This window comes from Lactuca serriola, chromosome 3 (assembly GCF_051521515.1).
Source record: "Lactuca serriola cultivar US96UC23 chromosome 3, Lser_US96UC23_V15, whole genome shotgun sequence".
Classification (NCBI taxonomy): domain Eukaryota; kingdom Viridiplantae; phylum Streptophyta; class Magnoliopsida; order Asterales; family Asteraceae; genus Lactuca; species Lactuca serriola.
In genome coordinates this window covers 287,730,933-287,757,383 of record NC_136410.1, presented here as the reverse complement: position 1 = coordinate 287,757,383, position 26,451 = coordinate 287,730,933, and the positions used below count along the sequence as shown (strand labels likewise).

The window sequence follows — 26,451 nt, the reverse complement described above, 5'->3', positions numbered from 1 at the left end:
GAGATTTTCACTAACATGATTTCTGCTAAAATGGGTCATGGAGAGTCTCTTACCGTGCACCTGCAAAAGATGCAAAGGTATGTCGACCGTCTTCGCAAGTTAAATGTTGACTTTGGGGAGGACTTGGCGATCGACATGGTGCTTCAATCTTTGCCTCCAAGTTACAATCAATTTAGGATGACCTACCACATGAACAAAGAAGAGGTCACCCTAAGCAAGCTCCAAGGTCTCTTGAGGGTCGCTGAGAGCAACTTCAAGGACAAGTCTGTTGCACCAACTCCTAATCCATCCGCTGCTCCTGTTTTTGCTATTGGACAAGGAAGGGGAAAGAAGAGGAAGGCTTCGTCTAAGAACCATCGTAAGGTTAAGCCCCGAGATGGTGCCTCTTCTAGTGGGACCAAAGTTGATCCTGCTAATTGTAATAGATAAATGTAATTAACATTTGATGATTAAATAAAGGAGTATTATTTATGAGTAATGTTACTGTCTTATGTTAATTGTTTAACTATTGTTTCATTTTGCATGTTTTGACTTCCAGAATAATTGAATTTATTAAGAATAAGCGAATTATTCAAATTGTCCACAATCGTTCATATGTTGGAAGTAGATATGAATGAAGATTGTCATGAATTGGTGTGTAGATTGTCTAAATGGTATTAGACACAGCAAAGGGTTGCTGCAACGTTCATGAGTGCTTATGAACTAGTTTTGAGCATTGGAACAAACCCGCGCTTGCTGGAATCACCTTATGGAATATGATATAAAAGGGTGATTGCAAGACGATAATATCATATAGTCTTAAAACCTAGATATATGGTTTGTTATTTGTTAATTGGTTGTACATTGATAATGCGAAAACGCATCAGTAAAGCGGTGTCATAAAACGCATTGTTGTGTATAGTTGATTAATGAATAAGTAAATGCATATAAGTCGAAGTTTATCTGTAACTTTTATCCGAAGAGGGTAAAAGCGATATCTCGGCCGCTCGATGATTTGATTTGACTTATGTGCCGGGCCCGGTCAGAACTGAATTGATGTGTTCGATTAAGTTCAATGTCAAATGAATCGGAGATCGAGAAACCAAAATGCTAGACAAATGATTCCATAGAATTGTCAGCATGATATCTAACAGAGGACTGTACGATCTCTTATCTAAAGGACAAGATTGATTAGATCAGAGTTTGACAGCGTCTTTGAGAGCTACGATTGCAAATCGAATTGTACTTGTGCATATAGTTACTATACTTATCCAAGTGGGAGACTGTTGGAATAGTGTCTAAGGCTACAACTATATTAGGCAAGTATTTGACCCGATTGTGCATGGTCCTTTTTGGTTGCCTTCACCAAAGCAACATGACAGGATGATTTATTATGAGAGAATAAATATTATTAATATATTATGAGAATAATATAAGGAATAATAATATTTTTATTTGATTAATATAAGTCATAAATTAATTAGAATTAATTTGGTGACTTAAAGAGATTAATTAAATAAGAGGGTATAAATTGTCAATTGTTTGATAGTTACACTTTGGGCTGTAAATCCTTCATGGATAGGGTTAGACGATTTCTAGGGCTTAGGATAAGCCACAAATCGTCCAAGGGCTTATCTTGGAAAGGATTTGGATTGCTTTGAGTAAAAGATTATCCAATTAGGGTTTAAGGGTGAAACCCTAGGAGCCTTACAAGTATAAATAGACCCTTGGGGCAAGGGAAATCGGCACCTCTACTAAAGCAAGGAAACCCTGGCCAATTTCTTCCCTCTCCTCTCTCTCAAATCATCCTCTTACTAGTTGGTGTTTGTAAGCCATTAGAGGAGTGACATTTGTGACTCTTAAGCTCCAAGAACAAGAAGATCAAACAAGTGTTTCAAGGTAAGCTTCAACTCTGATTTTGTATTGTTCTTATACTCTATTAGCTATTAGAAGTCTTGGATCCAATGCATGTTTAATTAGAGAAACCTAGATCCAAGCATTAGGGTTTGTATGTGCATATAGGAATGTTCATATGGCCAAAACCCATCAGGAATACTATGTAATGTATGGTGACAAGTCTTTGTGACTTTGTGCATAATCATTACAGAGGATCATTGCATATAAGTTTAGAATCTAACTGATTACAGTAAATGGAAAGAGTTTGGTATTCTTACATTTACAAAAAAGGATTTGGATTGTGAAATGAGCATCATTGGAGTCGTGTTCAATTGATCCATTTCACAAAAGAAAGGACCATAGGTAAACATAGTGTGCATGCTTGGTATATGGCATGACTATTGTTTTAATTCAAGTATAAAGTTCATAAAATTGAAACAATGAATAATGAGTAATCAATATGGTGCTTAGATAAAAAGGTTTTTATTTACACTCAAGAGTTTGGGGCCATATAGGATTAGTATTATTCTTATGTTTCACTTTGCATGTTTTGACTTCTAGAATAATTAGGTCATTCTTCCTGAATGACTAAGCTATTCAAACCATCCACAATCAGTCATATGTTGGAAGTAGATATGAATCAAGACTGTCACGAAGCTGGTTTGTAGATGTCCAAGGTAGTGGACATAGCAAGAGTTGCTGCAACATTCATGAGTGCTCATAAGTTTTGAATATTGGATTCATCCCATGCTTATTTAAATCACTTCATGGATTTTATCACGAGTGAATCATGAGACGATAATATCTTATATTCTTCAAACCTAGAGATATGAGTTGTTACTATGAGTCGGTTATACATTGATTGCCCGAAAACGCATTGGTAACTCGATGTTATAAAACGTGCCTTTGTGTATGATTCAACAAGTAGTAGAACAAGCCATATGAGTCAAAGTTTATCCACTCCTTTTACCCTTAAAGGGATAAAATCAATATCTGTGGGCCCCTCGATGATTTAATGATGACACTTGTGAGTGCTTGGCCAAGCCATGACTGATTTGATTTGTTCAATTAGTCAGTCGTCATAAATCAAAAATCGGGAAACAACAAATGGACAGAGAGAATGATTATAATCCATGTCTCATTCCATATGATATCTAGAATGGAGGAATATATGATCCCTTATGTAATGGATGCGTCATTGATTTGTTCAGAGTTCGACAACGACTTTAAGAGCTACGATTGCTAGTCGGGTTATGAAGTTATACTTGCAATAATAGTTTTAGACTTATCCAAGTGGAAGACTGTTGGATTAGATGTCTAAGCCCATAACTATTATTGGTATGTACTCGACCCGAGTGTGGCATGGTCCATTTGGGTTGCATATCATCAGGACTGTTTGTTATGATGGACTTTTGAGAGAAGGTAATTTATGGTTTATTAATATATTATAATTATAATATATTAATATGAAATAATATGTTTTAATTAGTATTGATCAAAAATTAATTTGGAAATAATTTAGTGATCAAAAGAGACTAATAAAATCTATGGGGACTAATTATGATAATTAGTTATATGTATATGTGTTGGGCTTATGATCCATGTTGGAAGAAAAATATGGTAAAAATAAACACTTCGAATATTTCTAAGTATTAAATGTATATAGTAAAATGCTAATATTTTGGGCTAGATAACGGTAATAATACCTAAGACTTGAAACGAAACTTGAGTCTAATGTGAAGTTAAGATATGTGATAAAATGTAGGATCGAAAACTATCTAGATTAGAGTTCGTATGAAGAAAATATGAACGCAGAAAGTTGATAAAAAGTCAAATTTGTTAAGAAAATGTCGATAACTAAAACTGAGTTTAAAACCGAAAAAGGTATGGGATGATGAATTTTAAAAGTTTACATTCATCTATAATAGTTAAAAAATAGTTCCGAATGGCCAGAAAAGTTGTTGGTAGGACTGGGAGTAAAATCGTTATTTCCAATAATTGTTAACGTCAATTAATATACAAACTTTGAAGGCTTTGAAGACTGAATTCTCGGCATCCAAATTGAGCAAACAATACATCATTCTAAAGAGATCATGACATACTAAATAACACAAGTTGAATCGGGTAAAACAAAGTTCTTATGAAAAAGTTACCGACATTTGAAGTTGACCAAAAAATGAAAAGAAAACACAACACCGACAACAACCAATCACCGGTCACTCCGTCGACATGTGGCGACACGTGGTCAGTGCCAAAATGTTTCCATCTCGATTTCCTTCAAAAATAGATAGGTGGGGACCTCACTAATCAACGATAGGCGGAGCAAAAACTCGTCCGAACACGTGTCTTGAAAATCATGGAATCTTGATTATATATATGGAATGGATTGTGAGAAATTTATTCACGTAGCCCATTATATACTTTCATATAATACACCCGTATACGCATGTAAATACGAATGTCAAGGAGAAAATAGCGGGTTTCAACACAAACGTGCATATTGTAAGTAATATTTCATTATCTTGTATTTAAAGTGACTTATTGGTATTATTTATATTATCATGTAGAATTCAAGATAATGGTGAATTGTATACTGAAATGATATGGTATTAAAAATATAAGTTTCTATATTGTTATCACATGATTTGGCGAAAGCAACGAATTCAACACCATTAGTGACAAAATATATTCTGAAAATTTTGCCAGAGTATAAATGACGCTAAAAGGTTATACAAGGTATCATTAGGATAAATAAAAGAGATAGGGTTTAACCTACATATGAAATTTAATCCGGTTATTTTACTGATAATTGCTAGGAAAATAGCTAAAGAGCAAAAAACTAGCCGGGGAAATTATAGTTAGGAAACCTAACTACCAAGGTGAGTACTTGACGATTTTTTTCCCGTTTGGGATATATGACAACTGTATTTAAATAAAAATAAATTTTCAAGGTTGTTTGAGTATTTAGTATATAATACATGATTTGATAGATTTATTTTTATTATAATTGTTATATAAATGAGATATGGTAAACCAATTATAACTTTTATACAAGACTACTCATTGTGTTTTTGTAATAAAGATAAATTTGTAAAAGTTTTATAAAGTTAGGGTGTTACAATTTGGTATGAGAGCTATAGTTTAAACGAATTAGGTTGGGGATTTTTCCAAACTTTGGCTTAAACAGTTAAATAAGTAAATAAATATTTATATTTATACATATATGAATAATGAAGTATGAATAGTAAAATACAAATAGTTGAATACATCAATAGTAAAATACAAGAATAGTGAAATACATGAATAATACTATATATATAAATAGTACAGTATATACATGAATAGTACCTTATGCATGAATAGTACCATATCCATGAATAATATTATATATATGAATAGTAGAATGTGAATAGTGATTTTTTTTGGAAAATTATTAAGTAATATGCAATAGGTGACGGTGTCCACAATATATGCCACAAATACTGACGTCACTATAATGATAATATATTAATTATTTGTTATAGATAATGGAAGGGCAAGCTTCTAGCTATCCACCGGTACAAGAAAATGAGATACCTGGTATCAATAATGAGGCTAATATCAAAAATGATCCTAGTCAACCGCTAACAACAATTGTAGAGATGCAATGAGTCTTTAAGGAGATGAGAGAAACGATAAGGATGGATGTGAAGTAAATTCTTGATGATCGTCTGGAGGAAAGTACTCAACCACCAATCAGTAATCCATTAAGAAGTTGATCCACTGGTAGCAATGCTTGTACCCAAACTTCATAAAAAATGAAGTTAGTGAATCTAAAAGTGAAGAGAAGAAAGGATGTTCATGTAAGTCCTTCATGGCCTATTGTAACGCCTGCAGATTCGGGCTAGTCAATTTCGAGACAATAAGCATAAAAAAAGAGCTTTTGATGGAAGATTATTTAGAAAGAGTAACATTAACCAAGTTATAGTATGTGTTACAAGGGTTCTGTACATATATAGAATGTTGAAATCCGAGTTATAACGAAGAAGTTATGGTCTGTCGAAGTTTCGCAACAAAACCGACACGACACTGTGTGACGTAAATAGTGAATTTATGATAGAGGACTTTTTAGCCTTAGCAATCTAAAAAAAAAAGTTTTATTATACGTTAAACCGAGAGCGTGCATAAAAAGAAGGCCCAAATCTGACTTCGTATGAGGAAGTTATGATTTTTCTAAGATTTGGCTTAGCAGTGCACGACCTGAAACTCGAATTTTAGATCGAGCGGTTTTTGGCCAACGCGACCTAAATGAGAATTGAAGATCTTATTAATAGGAACTCAACGACAAAAAGACAGACGGAAACGGATTCTATATGTAGATGTTATGAATTTTATGTAGACATTTAACAGTGTAATCTCCTCCTACTGTTAAATGTAATAAAATCAGTCGAGAATTAGCTGACAGAGTCAAAATGAAATTGTAGATCATATTTTTACCTACGTGTGCATATAAATAACGTCGAAAATGGAGCTCGTATGCGAAAGCTATGAATTTTTGAAAATCGGTTGTTTTACCCCCTGTGTGCAATGCCACGTGTCAGCACCAGGCTTTGCCTTGGTGCCCAAGCCAGCTCACAACGTGAGCACTACTTCCACACGACGTGAGAGGGCTCCTGGTAGCCTATAAATAGAAATTCAAGCCCTCTTCATTCCTCACACCTTACCCTTTCTTCCTTCACTCTATACACCCTCTAATACCCCTAAACCACCCAAAAAGCCTAGGGAACCCCCCTAACACGAGGTGGAAGCCCGAAGCTCCCGATGGCTCCGAGAAAAAGAGCTTTTCGGCTCGGAAACGCTGCTCTAGCGAAACCCGATTTTTAAGGAAAACCCGCTGTAAATTTCATACGCCTACCACACTTTAAATATAGCTTATATATAAATATAATATCGTTATTATGAACCTATAAATAAGATTTATCAGTGATTCAAAGTTGTCACACCCCCAAACCAAGGATGGCGGAAACGTCCGGGGGTGGAGGACTTCATGTAAAGTATCACAACAACGAGTATAATAGTGCTCAAAGTAATTACAACCATCATAAATATAACTGAAAAAGTTTCACCAAAGAATATGTCTACATGATTCAAATCATTTACATTATGATACAAAGTGAACTGTTCGACGATTTATCGTCCCATCCTCAAAACGTTGTTGGTTTCCTGTTTTCACTGAATTCCTGAGAATACAAGTAGTTTTGAAAAGTGTCAACACAAAGGTTGGTGAGTTCATAAGCTTTTGACAGTAAGAGTTTGAAAATCGATCTTTGTAAACAGATGTATGATACCAAGAAAAATCCAATATTTTCCTTACAAAAGTTATGTAGTCCTAAATACCAGGACCGAAAATGAACAACAATATGTCATACTTAAAGACATAAAAGTGATTTTAAATCGGCATAAAACCTTTTTTTGATATGAAGGCGTACAAGTATTTTTCTATACTTAAAGTAATTTCAGTGAGCTAAATAGCCATAACTCGCTAATTTAAAGTTAGAACCCGTAAATCTTATGATTGTTAATATCACATGTGAGCTATCATAACCATACTATGACCTAGATGGCATGAAAACGACGTTCTTCAGGCGTCGTAGAACTGAAATGACACTTGTCACCCGTAGACCTGCAGGTCCAACTGTAGCTAGCAGCAAGGTGTGGGGTGTCAAACCCAATATAGATCTATATACAACTATCACGCTCTCCCTCCTGGAGACTCTGGTTACAATACAGGACTTATAAATTGGTTACTTTGGAAGTAACCCGAAGGGAATGACTCACAAATTTATTCATTAACAGATTTACGTGAACTAAACGGAAAACCTTTGATAAATAAGTTTAAGAGGTAATGGTACATAAACTATACCTATTATAGTTTATCCAAAACGTTTGTAATATGTAAAAATTCTTCTATGAATGCTTTAATGTTATAAATTCATAAACTATGCTCATTATGGTTTAATGTACTTGTTCCAAATAAATGAATAATCTTATCATATATGCCTATACTTCAGTATGATGATATACTAACAAGGTAACACATTCAATATTTAGAACTTGACATTATACACTTTGCTCAACATAATACAAAGTGTTATAAAAATTACAAGCTGTTAACAAATTTTCAGCCTTTCTACACTGTTTTTGAAAATTCATAGAAAAATCATACGAAGTCGAAAACTAACTCCGTAAATTCTAGGAGTTCCCAAAATGTGTCTAGTTTACTCATAATTTTTATCATGATTTTTAATGACCTGTAACTTAGGTGAAAAAGTCCATAATCACAGACTGGTCCGGATTGGTGTTTGAAATGATAGGCAGTTTTGTAAAAATCACCATAAATTGTAGAAAAATCATATGGAGATGTGCAAGTAGTCATTTTAAAGCTAAGAAGTGGAACTACATGTACCTAATACAGTTTTGAAAACTAAAATGTTTAAGGTGTCCAAAACAGTCCGTGAATGGAGTCTAACTTTTCTGATGAAAGCTGTTAGAAGAATTTAGATATGTTCTTGATGTTTTGGCTTGTATTCCCCCCCCCCCCCCCCCCCTAAAAACTTGAGAAAACATGAAAATGTAGGGGTATGAACTCACCTTGTGTGATTTCAGTAGATAAGTGTTGAAGAAGAGAAGTGTTCAACCCAAGAACACTTGAAGAATCGCTTGAAGATTCGAAGCTCTAACACAAATATAATGGAGTTTGGGTAAGATACTCATGATTTGAGTGGAAATAATTGAGGTAATCTTAAAGGAAATGGATTATGCTTACCAAAGGTGGAGGAAACTCTCAAGATCAGCCCTTGAATCTCGGATTTCTAGAGAGAGAAAGTGAGAGAGAAAGGAGTTTGATCTTCTTGTGAAATGAGAACAAATGAGAGAAAATGAGGAGAGAGGATGAATATCCAGCTCTCAAAACATGGAGATGGCTTGTGAGGGAGGTAAAAAGTACAAGGAAGTGACAAGGTATGGTGGGGAGGAGTGTGGGTTAATCATGGAGTGGGTATGGGGTTGCTTGTGTCATAAAGTAAAGCAAAGTCAACACTCCTCCTATTTGTACTTTTACCCACTTGCTTTTATTATTTAAATAGATATTTTTATGAATTTGTGATTAAATTGTAAATATTTAGGGTTTATTATGTTAAAATATGATTTTGGGTGAAAACCCCGCGTTAAAATAATTAAAACGGGCTTAAAACGCAAATTTGGTTGAAAACCGGGAGAAAAAGGCTTCCCAGCGAGGCCTCTCGGTCCTAGGCCGAGGTTCGGTCATGGTGGTTGCTGAGCCGGATGCGAGATGCGAACCAGGAGAAGAAACGAGGGCGAGGGGCTCGGTCCGAAGTCAGAAGCGAGGGTCAGAAGGTTCGGTCCGAAGGGAAGCCAGAACCGAAGGAACTGTTGTGAACAGTAATGAACAGTAACTTCGGTTCGGACCTTCCTTCTACGTGAGGCTCGGTTCGGACCTTCCTTCTGTGCGCGGTTCGGCTTGGATGAACAGTGGCTTCGGTTCGGCTCATGAACAGTACTTTCGGTTCGGATTTCATGAATAGTACTTTCGGTTCGGACCTTCATGAATAGTACTTTCGGTTCGGTTCATGAATAGTACTTTCGGTTCGGTTCATGAATAGTACTTTCGGTTCGGAGGGTTCGTTTCCTTAAGTCCGTTTTTCGCGTAGACTTCCGTTTTTGGGTTATTTTTCGCCAAATTCGAGGATCGGGATGCCCCGAGAGATTATAGAAAGTCGGGGAGAGATTTCGAGAGAGATTTGAGAGAGATTCCTCATACTCAGAGAGATTTGGGAGAGATTTGACATACTTAGGGAGGTTTGGGAGAGATTTGACATACTTGGAGAGATTTCACATACAGAGAGAGATTTGGGAGAGATTTCACATACTTAGGGAGATTTGGGAGAGATTTGACATACTTGGAGAGATTTCACATACGGAGAGAGATTTGGGAGAGATTTCACATACTTAGGGAGATTTGGGAGAGATTTGACATACTTGGAGAGATTTCACATACGGAGAGAGATTTGGGAGAGATTTCACATACTTAGAGATATGTGGGAGAGGTTTCACATACTTAGAGATATGTGGGAGAGGTTTCACATACTTAGAGATATGTGGGAGAGGTTTCACATACTTAGAGATATGTGGGAGAGGTTTCACATACTTAGAGATATGTGGAAGAGGTTTCACTGGTGACCTTTTTGAGTGTCCGGCTACGCACTGCAAGGTCCTTAAACCCCGTTAAGCCTTGTTTAGGGATCTTGCATACTCCCGATGAGTATGTAACATTGTTTTATCGGTTTGGCTCTCTACGTACCACCGTTTTAGGTTAAGGAGATCTAGATGTACGCACTTTTCGATTTACGATCTCTCATTAGAATTGAGAGTTGTTTAGAAATTACATAACGTAAACTCTAATACTCATGGCAAATTGAGTTGACCGGTTTGACTTGTTGACTTTTGTTGACTTCGACTTGACCGATAATTGACGGTTGTCACAAAAGTCGTTATACTGACTGATCTACTTACGGGAATGATGTCTAGGATGTGATTTAGTGAGGTGTTTAAAGTGGGATTTCCAAACAGTATACTTCGTATACCAAATGACCCTACCTCCGATATGATCCTACCTGGTTGTTCCTTACTTGATAGATCATGAAGTAGACTTTGAGTTAATGATGAATCTAGGCTAATAATTAGTCACAATGAATATTAGACTAAAATCTAGTGGTAATGATACTAGGTTTCGTTGAAAGAAAATAAATTAATAGAAGCGAAACGTTGTCTGAGTTCGGTATCACTACCTTATCAAGTGAGTGCATAGTCCCTTTCATGAACATGATTTTAATACAAGTATTGATTGAAGTATTAAATATAAGTTCATGTGCAATTTATTTGATGTTGCCTGAAATACGTGTTAAAGAACATACCTGATTATATATCGTGATTTAGGATAAAGAGTAAACCTAAATTAATTATAAGGAATATTGGGTAGTATCTTCTTACGAGTACGAGTGAGTTATACTCAGAGAATAGAACTTTAATATATGTCATTGATCCGGGAGCATGGATTAGACATAGTCATTGTCCCTTGTCCGAGAGTATGGATTGGACATAGTCAAATGTCATTAATCCGGGAGTATGGATTAAGACATAGTCAGTTGTCCTTAGTCCGTGAGTATGGACATGACATAGTTATCTGTCATTAATCCAGGAGTATGGATTTAGACGTAGACACTTTCCCTAATCCGAGAGTACGGAATGGGCACAATTATTGATCCTAGAACATGGATTAGATTTGGGAGTAAAAGGTAAAATTCAAGGTCCGAGAGAATGGGGATGTTACACCTGTAAACCAGAAAATTATTATGGTAGCCTTGAACAAAAAGTTACTATGGATTGGACTCGAGACACTGAGAAAGTTATCGATAGTAGCGGATGCAAAGAAATCCATATGGTGACTTATGCTTCTCATTTACTTAAAGACGATGCACTAGCTTGGTGGGACTCTTTATATGAGACTCTGGGAAAGAAGAGGAATTATAAATGGACATAAGAAAGGTTCATCGAAAGGCTGAAGGAAAAATTATGTCCCACTCGAGATATTAAAAACTAGAAGAAGAATTTATTACCATCAAGAAGGGTAATATGTCAGTAGAAGAGTATACCAAGAAGTTTGCCAATATGATTCCTTTTGTAACAATTGTGTACCCTTCTAAACATTCAATAATAAACCGATTTGCAAATGGGCTTCCATGGGAGTATGAATTAGAAGTCAAATGTGCAGCTACCCTTGACGATGCCATAATTATTGCACGTAATGTGGAAGATGTTGGTAAAATACGGGCTTTATCAAGACACTTTTGTGGGTAGAAATGCAAGTTCAGTGGCAGTACGAGTTCCAACAAGAAAAGTCGCTTCTCTTTCAACCAGTCAAAACAAACAAATGTAAAGAAGTGCAACAAATGTAGAAAGTTTCACCCGGGAGAGTGTAAAGTGTTTGCAGGAACTTGTAACAAGTGTGGAAGATATGGACATCAAGCTAAAGACTGTTTGGCGAAGGATTTACGAGATGTGGAGTGTTTTTCGTGCCATGAAAAAAGACATTACAACTTTAATTGTCCAAAGAAGGGGAGTGAAACTTTGATGTCAACACCCAACAAGAAATCAAAAGAAATGAAAGTCAAAGGGCGTGCTTTTCAAATCACAGAGGAAGAAGCCAAAGGAACTCATGACGTGGTGTCAGGTACCCTAATTATCAACTTATTACCTGCCCGTGTTATTTGATTTGGTGCTACTCATTCATTTGTGTCTCAAAAGTATGGTGTCAATTCTTAAAGGCTTGCAAATTAAAGGAAATAGAGTTTGTTGGCAACCACGAACAAAGGATGAAAATATATGTGGAGCGCCTTGAAAGGCTTAATGTGAATTTTGACAAGGAGTTGGCCATTGACATGGTCCTTAATTCCTTCCCACCTTGTTATGATTAGTTCATTTTGGCTAATCATTTGAACAATACAGAAACCACATTGGCCCAACTCCACAACCTGTTACGAACAGCTGAGTCGGGAATGAAGAAAAATCAAACCCCTACCTCTACAAATGCTCATGTACTTTCCATTGGGCAAAACAAAGGAAAGAAAAGGAGTACTCCTAAGCAGAACTGGAAAGGCAATGCCCATATTGGGTCGTCTAGCAATGGCCGAAAAACAAAGTCCAGTTCTAAAATTCCTTCTATTAGTGATCCTAAAAAGGTCATTTGCTTCTATTGCAATGATAAGGGCCATTGGAAACGAATCTCACCCAAGTACTTGCAGGACAATAAGGATGGAAAAGTGAAGTCATCGTCAGCAGGTATTTACACTATTTAAACTAATAACTTACAACCTTCTTGTTCTTGGGTCCTTGATATAGAATGTGGTTTTCATATTTTTTCTGATTTGCATGGGCTAAGAGAAAGTGAAGAGGTGGAGCATGGAAGAATGAATATGATCATGGGCAATAGGCGATATTGTCTTGTTACCAAGATTGGAACTTATAGTCTTATGCTTAGTGGTGATGTTAGATGAGATTCAGTTAACTATTGCTATTCAACAGAAATAACGCGAAACATTATTTCCGTTCATGCACTATTTTAACAAGGTTATCGATATTCGTTTAATGACTTGTATGGATCGATATTGGTTTATAAAAATGGTAGTTTTATGTTTGAAGCTTTACCTTGTGATGATGTGTATGAAACTGTGATTTGAGTTAATAGCTTAGGTAATAGTGTATTTCATAATGATCATCTAATGGCTTAGACAAGGCGTGCTTGTGGCATTGTCTTCTTGGGCACATTAACAAGAAACGCGTCGCGCAATAGCAAAGGATGGAGTGTTGGAATCATTTGACTTAAGGCCAAATGATGAATGCGAATCTTCTCTTTTGGGCAACATGACAAAATCACCTTTCACTGGATCTTATGAAAGAGGTGAAGGTTTTTTTTGGATCTCATATACATAGATGTGTGTGGACCCTTCAGATCCACCACAAGGGATGCTAATCGATTATATGTGACATTTATAGATGATTATAACAAATATGGTTTTATATACTTAATCGAGCATAAATCAGAAACCTTTGAAAAATTAAAAGAGTTTAAACATGAAGTCGAGAATCAATTAGGCAGGAAGATGAAGATGCATTGATCTGACAAAGGCGAAGAGTATCTTAGTATCGAGTTCCACGACTATCTTAAGGAATGTCGAATTGTTTCACAATTGACTCCTCCTAGAACACCACAACTTAATGGTGTGGCTGAGAGGCGTAATTGGACCTTGTTGGACATGATTCATTTCATGATAAGTCCAACTTCTCTTCTTATTTTTTTCTGGGGGTATGCCTTAGATACAACTTCCCATATCCTCAATCTTGTCCTTACCAAGAAGGTTGCCAAAACACCTCACAAGATGTGGATAGGGAAAGTTCCCTCATTAGCATATATCAAGGTTTGGGGTTGTGAATCCTTCGTTAGATGTGAGACTCATGATAAGCAAGATCCTAGAAGTGAGAGATGTATTTCCATTCGTTACCCACAAAAGTATTTTAGATATTTGTTCTATAGACCTAGTGAGAAAGTTGTTTTTGTAGCATGAAGAGGAGTCTTTCGCAAGAGAGAGCTCATATGAAAAGAGGACAATGGGAGTACAATTGACCTTGAAGAGATTCAAGAGTCAACCGGTGAAGGAACCTTAGAATATACTAGCACTGAACCTGATGAAGAAATTATAGTTGAACCCATTGACAATTCAATACCTCTTCGCCGATCTAGTAGAGTTAGCATGCCACCTACGTTATATGGTCTCCATATAACGTCAGATGATGATGTTTATCAGTGATAGTACACTAGCAAATTTAGATGAACCAGCTAACTACAAGTTAGTGATGGTAGGCCCTGAAGATGCCAAGTGGAAAGAGGCAATGGATAGCGTGATCAATTCCATGTATGATAACCGAGTTTCGAATTTGGTTGATCAAGAATCTGGTCGAAAGATAGTTGGTTGCAAATAGATCTTCAAAAAGAAGATTGACATGGATAGAAAGGTACACATTTTCAAGGCACGACTGGTTGCGCATGGCTTTACTCAAAACCCATTGATTGGCTATGATGAGGTCTTTTCACCAGTGGCCAAGATAAAGTGTTGGGCTGAAGATAGTTTTGATGTTGCGTCTTTTGGGCTCGTAGTTTAGCCTTGTATTCTCCGGTTTGGGCCTGTCCAACCGTGAGCCTTTTATGTATAGTATTTAAGTTATATGCTTGCATGCATATTAGGTTAAGATTTTAGAGATTATCGATATAGCGATTCATCAAGAGTATTATATTTTCCTGTAATCGTTCTTGTAATCTTCTAATCCTTTACAGTTGATGTTCTTAATCGAGCTCTTCTAAGGATTTTATTTAATCATTCGACACGTTTGATTCAAGCTGTTTTGTTCTTATTATTGCGTTTTTGCTGTTTCATATTCATATACTTGTTCAAGATCTAATCGATCTTCATAGATTAAAAGTTATTTTAATCCCATCAATTGGTATCAGAGCAGGAGGCTGTGTAATCGATACACATCTTTTCTGTGAAAAAGATTTCCATTAGGGTTTTCCGCAATCATCGATATTTATTGAGCCGTCATCTTAATTGACGTATCTTAATATTTATTGTTTTGCCCTAATCTGCTTTATTACAAGTCTGATCTTTGAACAGGTTTTTACGATCATAATGGACGCGACGCAATCAAACCCTATTAATATTTCCAACAGCATTGGTTCGATGACAAAGATTCCAATCTTATACACCCATGACTATGAAGTATGGGCGCATCATTTTGAAGATTACGTGATTGGATCGGAGGACAATGGTTTTCTCATATGGGAAGCCATCATCAATGGACCGTTTTCTCATTCTGCGACATCCAGAATCATTAAGACGCAAAAAGAGTACAACGATCTGCTTAAGGACGTGACGAATATTGCGCAAGATGAAAAAGATAAATTCCAGTGCAATATTAAGGCACTAAGGTTGATCAGATTCGCCCTTCAGTCCGACACATTCAGACTGGTCAGCTCGTGCACTACGGCGAAGGAAGTGTGGGATAGACTTCGCGAACTGTATTCAACAGACGAAGGTCTTGAACATTCTATCCAAACCTTGCTTCTATCTGAATTTGGAGAATTCAGGCAAGGGGCCGAAGAAACGGTGACCCAGACGTTTGATCGCTTCAATCATCTTCTCAGCAAGATGATCAAACACGACATTGAAAGGAAGCTCATCAAACAAAAGGTTACTTTCTTGAACGGACTGAGATCTGAATGGAGAGCAATAGTTTCCACAGTCAAAGCCCATGAACAGTTTAAATCATACTCTTTGGCGAAACTGGTGGGTATTCTAAAGTCCCAAGAGAAGATTGTGGTTCAAGAGAAGAACGTTGTTTCTAGTCTTGGTTCGTTGGCCCTCCTATCTAAAAGTAAAGCCGTGATGGAGGATGAAGAGCTCAACTTGGAAGAGTATGACCTCACAACTGAGGATTATGCCATGATGGTATCCAATCCTAAGAGGTTCATAAAGAAGAGATTCCCCAGCAACAAAAACCGAAACTGGCAGGGGAGTTACAGCTCTGAAAAAGCGAACAATGAACCGAAGGCTGAGGAGCCCAAGAAGGAACCGAAGGCAGATGGCGATTCCGGAGTAAGCTGTTTCTACTGTGGTGGCAAGAACCACTATGCTAAGGACTGTGTTCTTAAGAAAATGGCTGAAAAGGACGATGGAAAGGATGAGGAAGCCATGCTACAGAAGAGATTGGATGAGTTGAGAAAGAAGAAGTCTACCGCTAACCCTTCTATTAATGCTCTTATTGTGCAGGGTTCGGTTAATGACGATGAGTTCGGTAGCACAGAAGTTTGGTCTACTGACTCAGAAGACGAAGAAGTGAGGAAGCCTACTCATGGAAAGGCTTATATGGCTAAGGAGGAAAGCAGTGGTGGAAAATGCTTCATGGTGTCTGGCGTATCTCAAATGAGGGGATACAACACCGATGAAGGAAGCAACGGACCGAAGGTGCAGGAGGATATGTGCTTTACGGCCAAACCACTCAGCCAGCAGTTCAATGAGCTCGATGAACTGATAAAGAAGGTACAATATGTTTTTATTTCATCTAAAGTACCATCATCCTCATATGAGAAAGAACTAAAAAATGTTAATACAAGAATTTCTCATTTAGATAGTAGCTTAACTCAAACTCGAGTCACCAATTCTAACCTGACTGATCAATTAAGCAGGGTGGCATCGAAGAGTGAGGAGCGGCGTATGTGGATTGAGTTAAAAGAGTCGGCATTAGTTAAAGTCAAAGACGAAAACATTTATTTGCAGAGAGACAATTTAAAATTGTTAAAACAACGAAATGTTTTTTGTTTAATTGCTAAACGCTTATATTCCAATATTACTCAACTCCATTTAGACTGTGAAATAGGCCAAAAGATCCATCGCATGATTTTGCCCTTCCTAGAATTTAAGGAGGATGAAATCGATGCCGAAGCCTACAATTGTGAGAGTGTGATATCGTCTGATGATGTCAATCCGACCTACATGTATGGACTGGACAAAATTGAGTCCTTCATTAAATCCAAAGACCACAAGGACATGCTCAAAAATCTTTTGGACGAAAATGACAGACTTAAACTGAGAACCGAAACCATACAAAAGTTTGACTCTCTAAACGCCAACGTAAGCTCAGAAAATAAAATCGATGTTGAAAATGCATCTGAGCTTAACGAGGACGAAAACATGAGTGAAATTTCTGTAGAGGATACGGTTGACTGCTCAGAATTTGTTAAAAGCGAAACTGAAAACCACAAAAATCTTATCTCTGAAAATTCTGTGGAATTTGCTAGATTGTCCCAACAAAAGTCCCCGAAATTAGTAGAAAAAGTTGTTGTGTATCAAAAGGTCAGGACCACTCCGAATCAGGTATACAAGGTGACTGGAGTAACCGAACATCAAACAGCAGAACTCACAGCTATTGTTAACGAAGACAATGATGATGGCTGTGATGAGTACTTCTGGGAAGCTCCTATTGATAATGGAAACGAAACCGTTGGCCTATCTGAAAGAACCTCCTGGATGAGAAAAGGGAGATACATACCTGAACCCTTGAACAAGCCTGATAATTTCAGTGAACCAAGCACCAGTGGTACGAAAGATATTCCTCAAGAGGATGATCGTTCAGCAAAAGAAGACATTCCTTCAACACCAACAACTCGAAGTGAAACTTCATCAGATACTCCTTCCACTTCCTCAGGGCAAACTGAATCTTCTTCAGATATTCCCTCTGCTTCCTCGGCTCAAAGAAAAACTCCTGAAGTTCAAAAGGAACCAGCCAAGGTGACAACAAAAACGAAAGCGAACATTCATCATCAACCTAAGCAGATGAGGGATAAGAAGATAGAAAGGAACCAAAGATATAGGAAAAACCTTTCAGAAAGAAAACAATTCTAGCACTCCCAGAATGCATACTATTCACACAAAGACAAAAATCTAAAGTATGAAGACAATCCTGTAAGAAAGCCTGAAAGTTCCAACAACCGAAAGCCAAGGTTCGGTTCGCAAGAAAATACCAACCGAAAGCCAAGGTTCGGTTCGCAAGAAAATACCAACCGAAAGCCAAGGTTCAGTTCTGAAAAGGATTTCAACCGAAACCAAAGGTTCGGTTCCAAGAACAACTCCAACCGAACTCAGAGGTTCGGCTCTGAAGTCAAAAGAGAACAAAACTCGAAGGTCAGCCCCTCTAATGATCAAAAGCAAAAGGGTCACCTTGAGTCATCAGCCAGGAAGTCCTCCCCATCCATATTCTCTCGTTCTAATTCTTCTCGTTCTTCTACTTCCACTCATTCATCTCCATCTTGCTCTAAAGCTAATCCTGCTTTTCCTCAAAAACCTCATTCTTCAACTGAACAGAAGGGAAAGTAGAAGGTCGATGAATCAAAACCTGAGTCCAAAGCGAACAAACCCAATCCTAACAAAATAAAAGTTTTTACCATTAAAAGGAAAGATGAAACAACTCTAATTAAAAGAAGATATCTAGTTGACATCTCTCTTACTATTCCCGTTCCCATGAAAAGCTCACATGGACCCAAGAAACTTTGGGTTCCTAAATCTGCTTAATTTTTGCAGGTTATAAGTGACGAGCAGTTTGACAAAGATTGGTACATCGATAGTGGCTGCTCGCGTCACATGACAGGGAGGAAAGAGGAGCTCATGGAATACAGATCTCTTGCAAATGGTGGCAACGTTAAGTTCGGAAATAACTCTTTCGGCACCATAAAGGGATATGGGATGATAACGAATGGTGATTTTACCATAAGGAAGGTGGCCTATGTGGAAGGACTTCAACACAACCTCATCAGTGTATCTCAGCTTGTTGGAGGTACAGGTCTCAAAGTTTCATTCGATGATGAAGGTTCTGAAATCATAGAGAAAAAGACAAAGAAAGTGATTCTGAAGTCAGAGCGAAAGGGTGAAATGTTTCCTCTGAACATGAAACCCATCAAAGGAAACCCAGCCATATGTCTACTATCAAAAGCTCAATCCAACGAAAGTTGGTTGTGGCACAGAAGACTCTCTCATCTAAATTTCAAAGATATCAACCGACTTGTCACTGGAGGTCATGTTAGGGGTCTTCCATTGCTCAAGTTTGACAGAGAGCATTTATGTGCTGCATGCGAAATGGGAAAGCAGAGTCGTCAAAGTCACCCATCTGTAATCAACACAAAAGTTGTTGAACCACTCGAATTGCTTCATATCGATTTGTGTGGTCCTTCATCTATCGAAAGCATCGGTGGTAGCAAGTATATTCTTGTTATCGTTGATGACTTTTCACGATTTACATGGGTGTTCTTTCTAAAGCTCAAATCTGAAGCGACTCAAAAGCTGAAAGTGTTTATCAAGCAAATTGAAGTCCAGCTCAAGAAGGTCGTTCGTAACATCAGAAGCGACAATGGTCTCGAGTTCAAGAACAGGGATTTTGAAGAGTTTCTTGCAGAAAAGGGAATTAGTCACAATTTCTCAGCTCCTTACACACCACAACAGAACGGAATAGTCGAAAGACGAAACCGATCCTTGTGTGAAGCTGCCCGAACTATGCTAAGTTTCGCTTCCTTACCTCTTTATTTTTGGGCTGACGCTATTTCTGCTGCTTGTTATACACAGAACAGGTCCTATCTCAATAAGCGATTCACGCTCACACCTTATGAGATAATAAATAACAGAAAACCCAATGTGAAATTTTTCCATGTATTTGGCTCAAGGTGTTTCATCTTTAACTCTAAAGAACACCGCAACAAGTTTGATGTCAAAGCCGACGAGGGAATCTTTCTGGGTTACTCACTCACATCCAAGGCGTACAGGGTCCTAAACAAACGTTCAAGAAGGATTGAAGAGACATACTATGTGACCTTCGATGATAGCTATGTCAAGAAGATACAGGCCATAGATGACACTGCCAGGGAAATCTTTCCTCAAACTGGCCAAGTCACAGTCTCAATCGCCAATTTGTACGAGAATTTTCTGGAACTCTTTGACGAACCGGAAAAAGCTTCTCTCTCAGAAGCAGGTGCAGCTGACAACAAAATAGATCATATGAAGCAGATTGTCGACGATGCTGCAAGAAGAATGCATGAAGGAGAATCGGCCACTGATGAATCTCCAACCAACAATGCTTCAGTCGAGGGGGAGCCAAGTACTCAAGTCGAGGGGGAGCCAAGCTCTACTTCTTCAACCGAAGGTACCTCTCCAACCGAAGATGCCCCTCCAAACGAAGGTGCTTCAACGTCTGAAAATCCAGCACCACAAGAAACCCCTGAACCTCATGTTTCTCAAGACTCATCAATTGAGGGGGAGCATGATGATATGACGCTTGATTCCGATAGCCAATCTGAGCCAGAAGAGATGATCAACGCTGAACTAGACCCAACCTTCGATCCGAATTACCCTCCTCTTACCAAATGGACCAGAGATCATCCCATCTCTCAAGTAGTTGGTGATGTATCTGAAAAGGTTCTGACCCGATCTCAACTGAAGGCAAAACAGACATCCTTATTTTCAAAGGTTGAGTTTTGTATGTTTAACTCATTCGTATCAAAAGTTGAACCGAAGACAGTGAACACTGCCCTCGATCACTCTGATTGGGTTCAAGCAATGCAAGACGAACTGAACGAATTTGAAAGGAACAAAGTCTGGCGCCTCATTCCAACTCCTCCAGATGCTTCAGTTGTTGGTCTTAAATGGGTTTTTCGAAACAAAATGGACAAGGAAGGTAATGTCATAAGGAACAAGGCTCGTCTGGTGGTCAAGGGATACTGTCAGGAGGAAGGAATAGATTACGAAGAGACGTTCGCTCCAGTAGCTAGGCTAGAATCTGTTAGAATATTTCTGGCATATGTTGCTCACAAAAACTTTGAGGTTTTCCAAATGGACGTCAAGTGTGCATTTCTCAACGGAGAACTTGAAGAAACTGTGTATGTGGAGCAACCTCCTGGGTTCGTGAACGAAAAGTATCCAAATCATTGCTACATTCTGGATAAAGCTGTGTACGGCCACAAACAAGCTCCGAGAGCCTGGTATGAAACGCTTACAAAATTTTTAAAGATGTCCAAATTCAAACAAGGTTCGGTTGACCCAACCTTCTTTCGCAAAAAGGAAGGTAACCACCTTATGATAGTTCAAATTTATGTCGATGACATCATCTTTGGCTCTACGAATCCTAGCTTAACAGCTGAATTCAGAAAGCTGATGGAGACTAAGTTTGAAATGAGCTCAATGGGTCCTATTAACTTTTTCCTCGGTTTAAACATAAGACAGGGACCCGAAGGCATCTTTATCAATCAGGAAGCTTACACGAAGACTCTCCTAGCGAAGTTTGGCATGATGGGAGACTCAAAAGTCAAAGTCCCAATGGCATTCGGCACCAAACTTACCCCTTCACTAGATAAACCGGCTGTCGACATCACGCTCTATCGTCAAATGATAGGCTCATTGATGTATCTAACTGCTAGCAGGCCTGATATCATGTTTTCTGTGTGTTATTGTGCTCGATTTCAGGCTAACCCACGCGAACCTCACATGCTGGCGGTGAAGAACATCCTACGTTATCTCAAGCGAACCGCCTCCTTAGGTCTATGGTATCCATCCAATTCAGGCTTCTTCGTTCAAGCCTATTCTGATGCTGACCTTGGAGGATGTGGACTGGACCGTAAAAGCACAACTGGTGGCTGTCAATTTCTTGATGGGAAATTGGTCAGCTGGCAATCCAAGAAACAAACATGTGTGTCGCTGTCTACTGCCGAAGCGGAATACATTGCCGCTGCATCCTGCACATCACAAGTGATTTGGATCCAGAGTCAACTTCGAGACTATGGACTCAATATGAAGAAGATCCCTCTATATTGTGACTCTGAAAGTGCAATTAGGATCTGTCATAACCCAGTGCAACACTCTAAAACCAAACACATAGCACTGAGGTATCACTTCATCAAAGATCACGTGGAAGATGGAAATGTCGAAGTTCACTTCGTAAGAACCACTGATCAACTGGCTGACGTCTTTACCAAAGCTCTTCCAGAAGCATCGTTCAATAAAATATTGCAAGGGCTAGGAATGATGGAATCAGAGTCAGTACCTCACACTACCTCTCAACCTCAAACGTAAGAAGCAAAACCAACCGAACGTTCGGGTTCGGTTCAACCATCTCACTCGCTCATTACTTCAAAGGTAGTTTTTCTGTGTTGTATATTTCTTGTGCAAAATTTGTTTTTCTTTATGTAAAAAGTTTTTCCAAATTGCATATCTAAACTCCTTGGTTTCTTAAAAATTTTCCAAAACCGAAACCTCCAGAAGGTTCAGGTTCGGTTTTTCAAAATTTTCCTGAACCGAAACCAACCGAAGGTTCGGGTTCGGTTTTTCAAAATTTTGTGGAACCGACACCAACCGAAGGTTCGGGTTCGGTTTTTCAAAATTTTCTAGAACCGAAACCAACCGAAGGTTCGGGTTCGGTTTTTCAAAATTTTCTAGAACCGAAACCAACCGAACGTTCGGGTTCGGTTTTTCAATCTTTTTCCAAATTTTTTTTAAATCGTATTTTTTTTTAACTCTTTTATAATTTTTTTTAGGTCTAATTTTTTTTTACTCTTATTTTTTATTATTTATTTTTATTTTTTTTATTATAAATTTCAAAAACTCCAAAAATATTTTATTTATTTTTCTTTGTATGCTCGTTCATTTATGGGGATATATTTGATGGCTTACTTAAGTGTCCCTAGAAGCATGCTGCTGTATGTGTCCCAAGCCTCATAAGATTTTGAATAATAGCCTTCATGACCTGGTAAACACAAACCTTGTCTTCCCAATAAGGCTAACTCATTTATTCTAATCGTGAGCTACCTCACTCTCTTCTCACATGAGTTCAGAGTCTCCTGCTTGGTCCTTATTTTCGCAGCAGAGGTAGTATGTTTTCTTTCACCATCCCCACTACACTTCTCCATTACATTCGTTTCATCACTGTAACCCTTGAGACTCTCAGAAACTACCACTGAGGTTTATGATTACACAACATCTGTGTTTATGATCTTAGTTTCGTGCCACTACGAGCTGAGTGAAACCCAAAATTCAACACCAACGAATTGACGGTGACCAATTAACTTGATCAAGTTTTCACCAATGAATTGACGAATGTACCTTCATGGAATCTCAACTTTTTCTTTTTGCATGATTCCAATGAAATTGTTACACACCATAACATTTCTTCCCAAGGGATCCAGTTTTAAATTTTTATCTGAGATTTCATATTAATCCAAGCCACTACAAAATCAACTCCATCCTACTTGTTCAACAGACTACACTGGTCTCACAAGTACTTTGTTCACATTCGTTCTTATATCAAGAATTGAATTGTTGAATCAAAGCGAAACCACCTTAATTAGCCTTATTAAAAGAAGCCTTTCAACATTTCTTAATAAATGTTTGATCGTAATTCAACGGGATTCCACACTAACACTTTGAGGTCTCTCTTGACCTTGAAGGAAGAGATTCGTGCCCGGGATCATCAGTTTCGTGTCATTATTGACATCACAGATCATCCTAAAAAGAGTTACTTTATTTCTTTATCTTTTACACTCTTTGCACGAAAATCCTAGATTTTCAAAAATTCCGTTACTAATTATTTTACAGGCTGGATAATTACTGGATGGTTACAAATGAAGTTATGGTCAAAAATTAGCCACGTGGGTCATTAATTGGAAACAACTGTTTAAAAAGGGGATAAGACAAAAAGTTGCTGACTCGGCGGGAGTTAAAAGGATAGAAATTCAAACGACGGTAAAAAGGAGGGCGCGTGAATTTGAAACGGTCGCACTTTTTCTGACATTTCAGGACGCGTGTGCGATATTGAAGCGTCATCAATCTGGCATTAAAGGCGCGTGTGGAAATGGAAACGGTTCCTTTCTCTGAACCGGCGCTTATTGGGCGGCGTAATCCTAGGAATCTGACACTCTCTCTCTCTACGTGATCATCGCACGCCCCAACTGTCACCAATCAGTCACTCCAAAAACCCGTTTCGTATTTCCATAAGAGATTTGAAATGATTTTTCTCTCTCCTATCACCCACTATAAAAACCCATCAACACCACCTTTTACCTCTTTACTGCCCCCATAATTCCCAAAGCAAAAATACTCCCAAACACTCTCCCGTTCTTCTTTTTCTCCACACCTGCAACAATGGCTGAATCTTCTTCTGTTCATGCAACTTCTCAGATTCTTCCCATCCGACCTCAGCAATGCCTGGTCATTGATCTGAATCCACTGGCGTATGATTCCTATATGTCGTCGGTCATCGAATGTCTCAAGTACTCCCAGCTTGCTCCTGCACTGTCACGGATTGAAACGGTGCCAATGGTGGCCTTATCTCAGGTCTATGCGACGACTTACTACGACAAGACCGTCGACCGGGTCTTCTTTGAAGTGGGTGAACACAAGACTTCAATTTCTCGTCCCCGTTTCTGCACTATGTTAGGGTTTGCTGCTGACCCATCGCGAGTTCACCCGGGGACGATTCCTGTTGGGATGCTGTTTAGCATGTTTTACAACATGGGATATACAGAAGTTCTCTCCTCCGTACCCAAGTTCAAAAAGTCTTGCTTACCGCCACTGTGGAATGGCTTATTTACATTCCTTTTTAAGGGTCTGTCAAAGAGGAGCTCAGGATCTGACGGTGCAAGTCGTCTTTTCCTTTCAATAATGTATGGGGTGTACAACGGGATAAACCTGGACTATGGGTTTGTCCTATGGCAACAACTGATTCAGAGCCTATCTTCTTCTTCCCGACACTCTGAGGTGTCACTGGCCCGGTTCTGGATCTTGATCACAAGATGGGCCATGGACAAGTACAATGTTCCAACTGCCGACGGCGCATCGATGTCATCTATTGGTACGTTTCATACCAAGAAGATCATCGTTTCCGATGCTTCCAAATTTTCATTCATTGGCTCTATCCCGGAGTCGATGTATGCCGATGTGCCAGCCGATAGCAGACTGATCAGGACGATCAAAGAGTTTAGGCCAACTGGTCCGCGGGAACTGACACCGGACATGCTGCGATCGATTCATGATGCCGATAAACCGGTGGTCAGGGGCAAAAAGGCAGAGAAGGGGAAGCAAGTGTCCAAAGCTTCAAAGGGACCTTCTCCCAAGAAGCGAAAACAACCGAAGGCTGCTTCATCCCCACAAGCGAAAAGGAGGAAGACCCAACCGAAGCGAAAGCTCGTTATTCCCTCCTCTTCAAGCGAATCCGAAGGTGGGAGTTCGGACTCTGAGGGATCACAAGGAGACGAATCTCCTCAACGAGGCAACACACCCCCTCGGTTCCCAACCCCGGAGATGGAACTTCATCAATCCCCAGTTCCTTCACCTCCACCCACAATACCTATTTCCATTCCCACCATAAACCCCATTATTCCCCCATCCTCTATCCCCATACCTCCACCCATATTCACCACATCCACCGAAACACCACCAGTTACCGAAACCCCTCCAGTAACCGAACCTCCTCAAACCGAAACACATACCACCCAAACTACCCATACACAACCACCACCCGAAACTAACCCCCCACCCACTCAACCTGAACCAACCAAACCCATAACACCCCCAGCTTCACCACCACCTCAATCTCCAGAAGACGCCTCCGATGGCGGTGATCAATATCTTGGTGGTGATCACATGAACTTCGATTTGGTCTACTATAGTCCGTTTCAAGTTCAGAGTGATGAGGAGGATGATGCTCCAGTGACAAAGAAGCATCTTCGCGAGCTTAACGAGAAGGTTGATCAACTTCTCACCTCCTCTTCCAACTAGCAGTCATCTTTGTCTAAGCTGCCCTTCAAAAGATCGTTGACGCCTTCTCCAGGGCTCAACATGATTCCGTGGCCTCAGCAACTGCTGCTATCGACGCCTCCACCCGAGCCTGTGAGGCAGCGACCGAAAAAGTCGATAAACTATTCAATGACGCTTCTGTCCTGCTGCAGTCCTTGCAGGAGAGCGCCGAAGCCACTCAGACAACTTTGGAACCAATTGTTCAACAATTGGCTAAGTTTGTCTCGACGGAGCTGTCCTCGTTCGCTACTCTCAGACAAACTCTTAGCGACGACAACTCGGCACTTCGTGCCTCCATCGATGCCCGCCTGGCAAAGCTACAAGAGGATCTTGCGGCAGAAAATTCACTGATGGACGTCTTGGTTAGTAAGACTACTGCCCTTAAGGTCAAGAGCACGCAGCTTTCCAACTCTCAAGAACAACTGGAAGCTCTTAGATCTGAATGGGAGGTAATAAAATCGTGTGTTTCGGATGTCCACGCAGCATTAACAAACATCCTGGAAGCACATGACCCCATCCTGAACCATTCGGTGAGGCGTACCCTCGCTGAAAAGCTCTCCCCGGCCATGGACCTTTTAAGCAA

General features: G+C 39.0%; 1 protein-coding gene and 1 long non-coding RNA gene across 2 annotated transcripts; both read left to right on the top strand.

Annotated features, from left to right (window-relative positions):
• Window positions 1–4,290: 4,290 nt before the first annotated feature.
• Window positions 4,291–6,398, top strand: LOC145094045 (uncharacterized). Its single transcript, XR_013703199.1, has 3 exons — window positions 4,291–4,377; window positions 4,692–4,754; window positions 5,400–6,398. It is a non-coding gene; the product is annotated as an uncharacterized LOC145094045 (long non-coding RNA).
• Window positions 6,399–9,914: 3,516 nt separating this feature from the next.
• On the top strand, window positions 9,915–17,989 carry LOC145094044 (uncharacterized). The gene is made up of 2 exons (XM_079032306.1): window positions 9,915–12,771; window positions 12,872–17,989. The coding sequence occupies exon 2, from the start codon at window positions 15,174–15,176 to the stop codon at window positions 17,943–17,945; it is 2,772 nt and encodes a 923-aa protein (XP_078888432.1). The 5' UTR covers window positions 9,915–12,771; window positions 12,872–15,173; the 3' UTR covers window positions 17,946–17,989.
• The last annotated feature ends 8,462 nt before the right edge of the window (window positions 17,990–26,451 follow it).

Coding starts and splice junctions, on each gene's coding strand:
- LOC145094044 (XM_079032306.1), top strand. CDS start 15,174: ATGGACGCGACGCAATCAAACCCTATTAATATTTCCAACAGCATTGGT.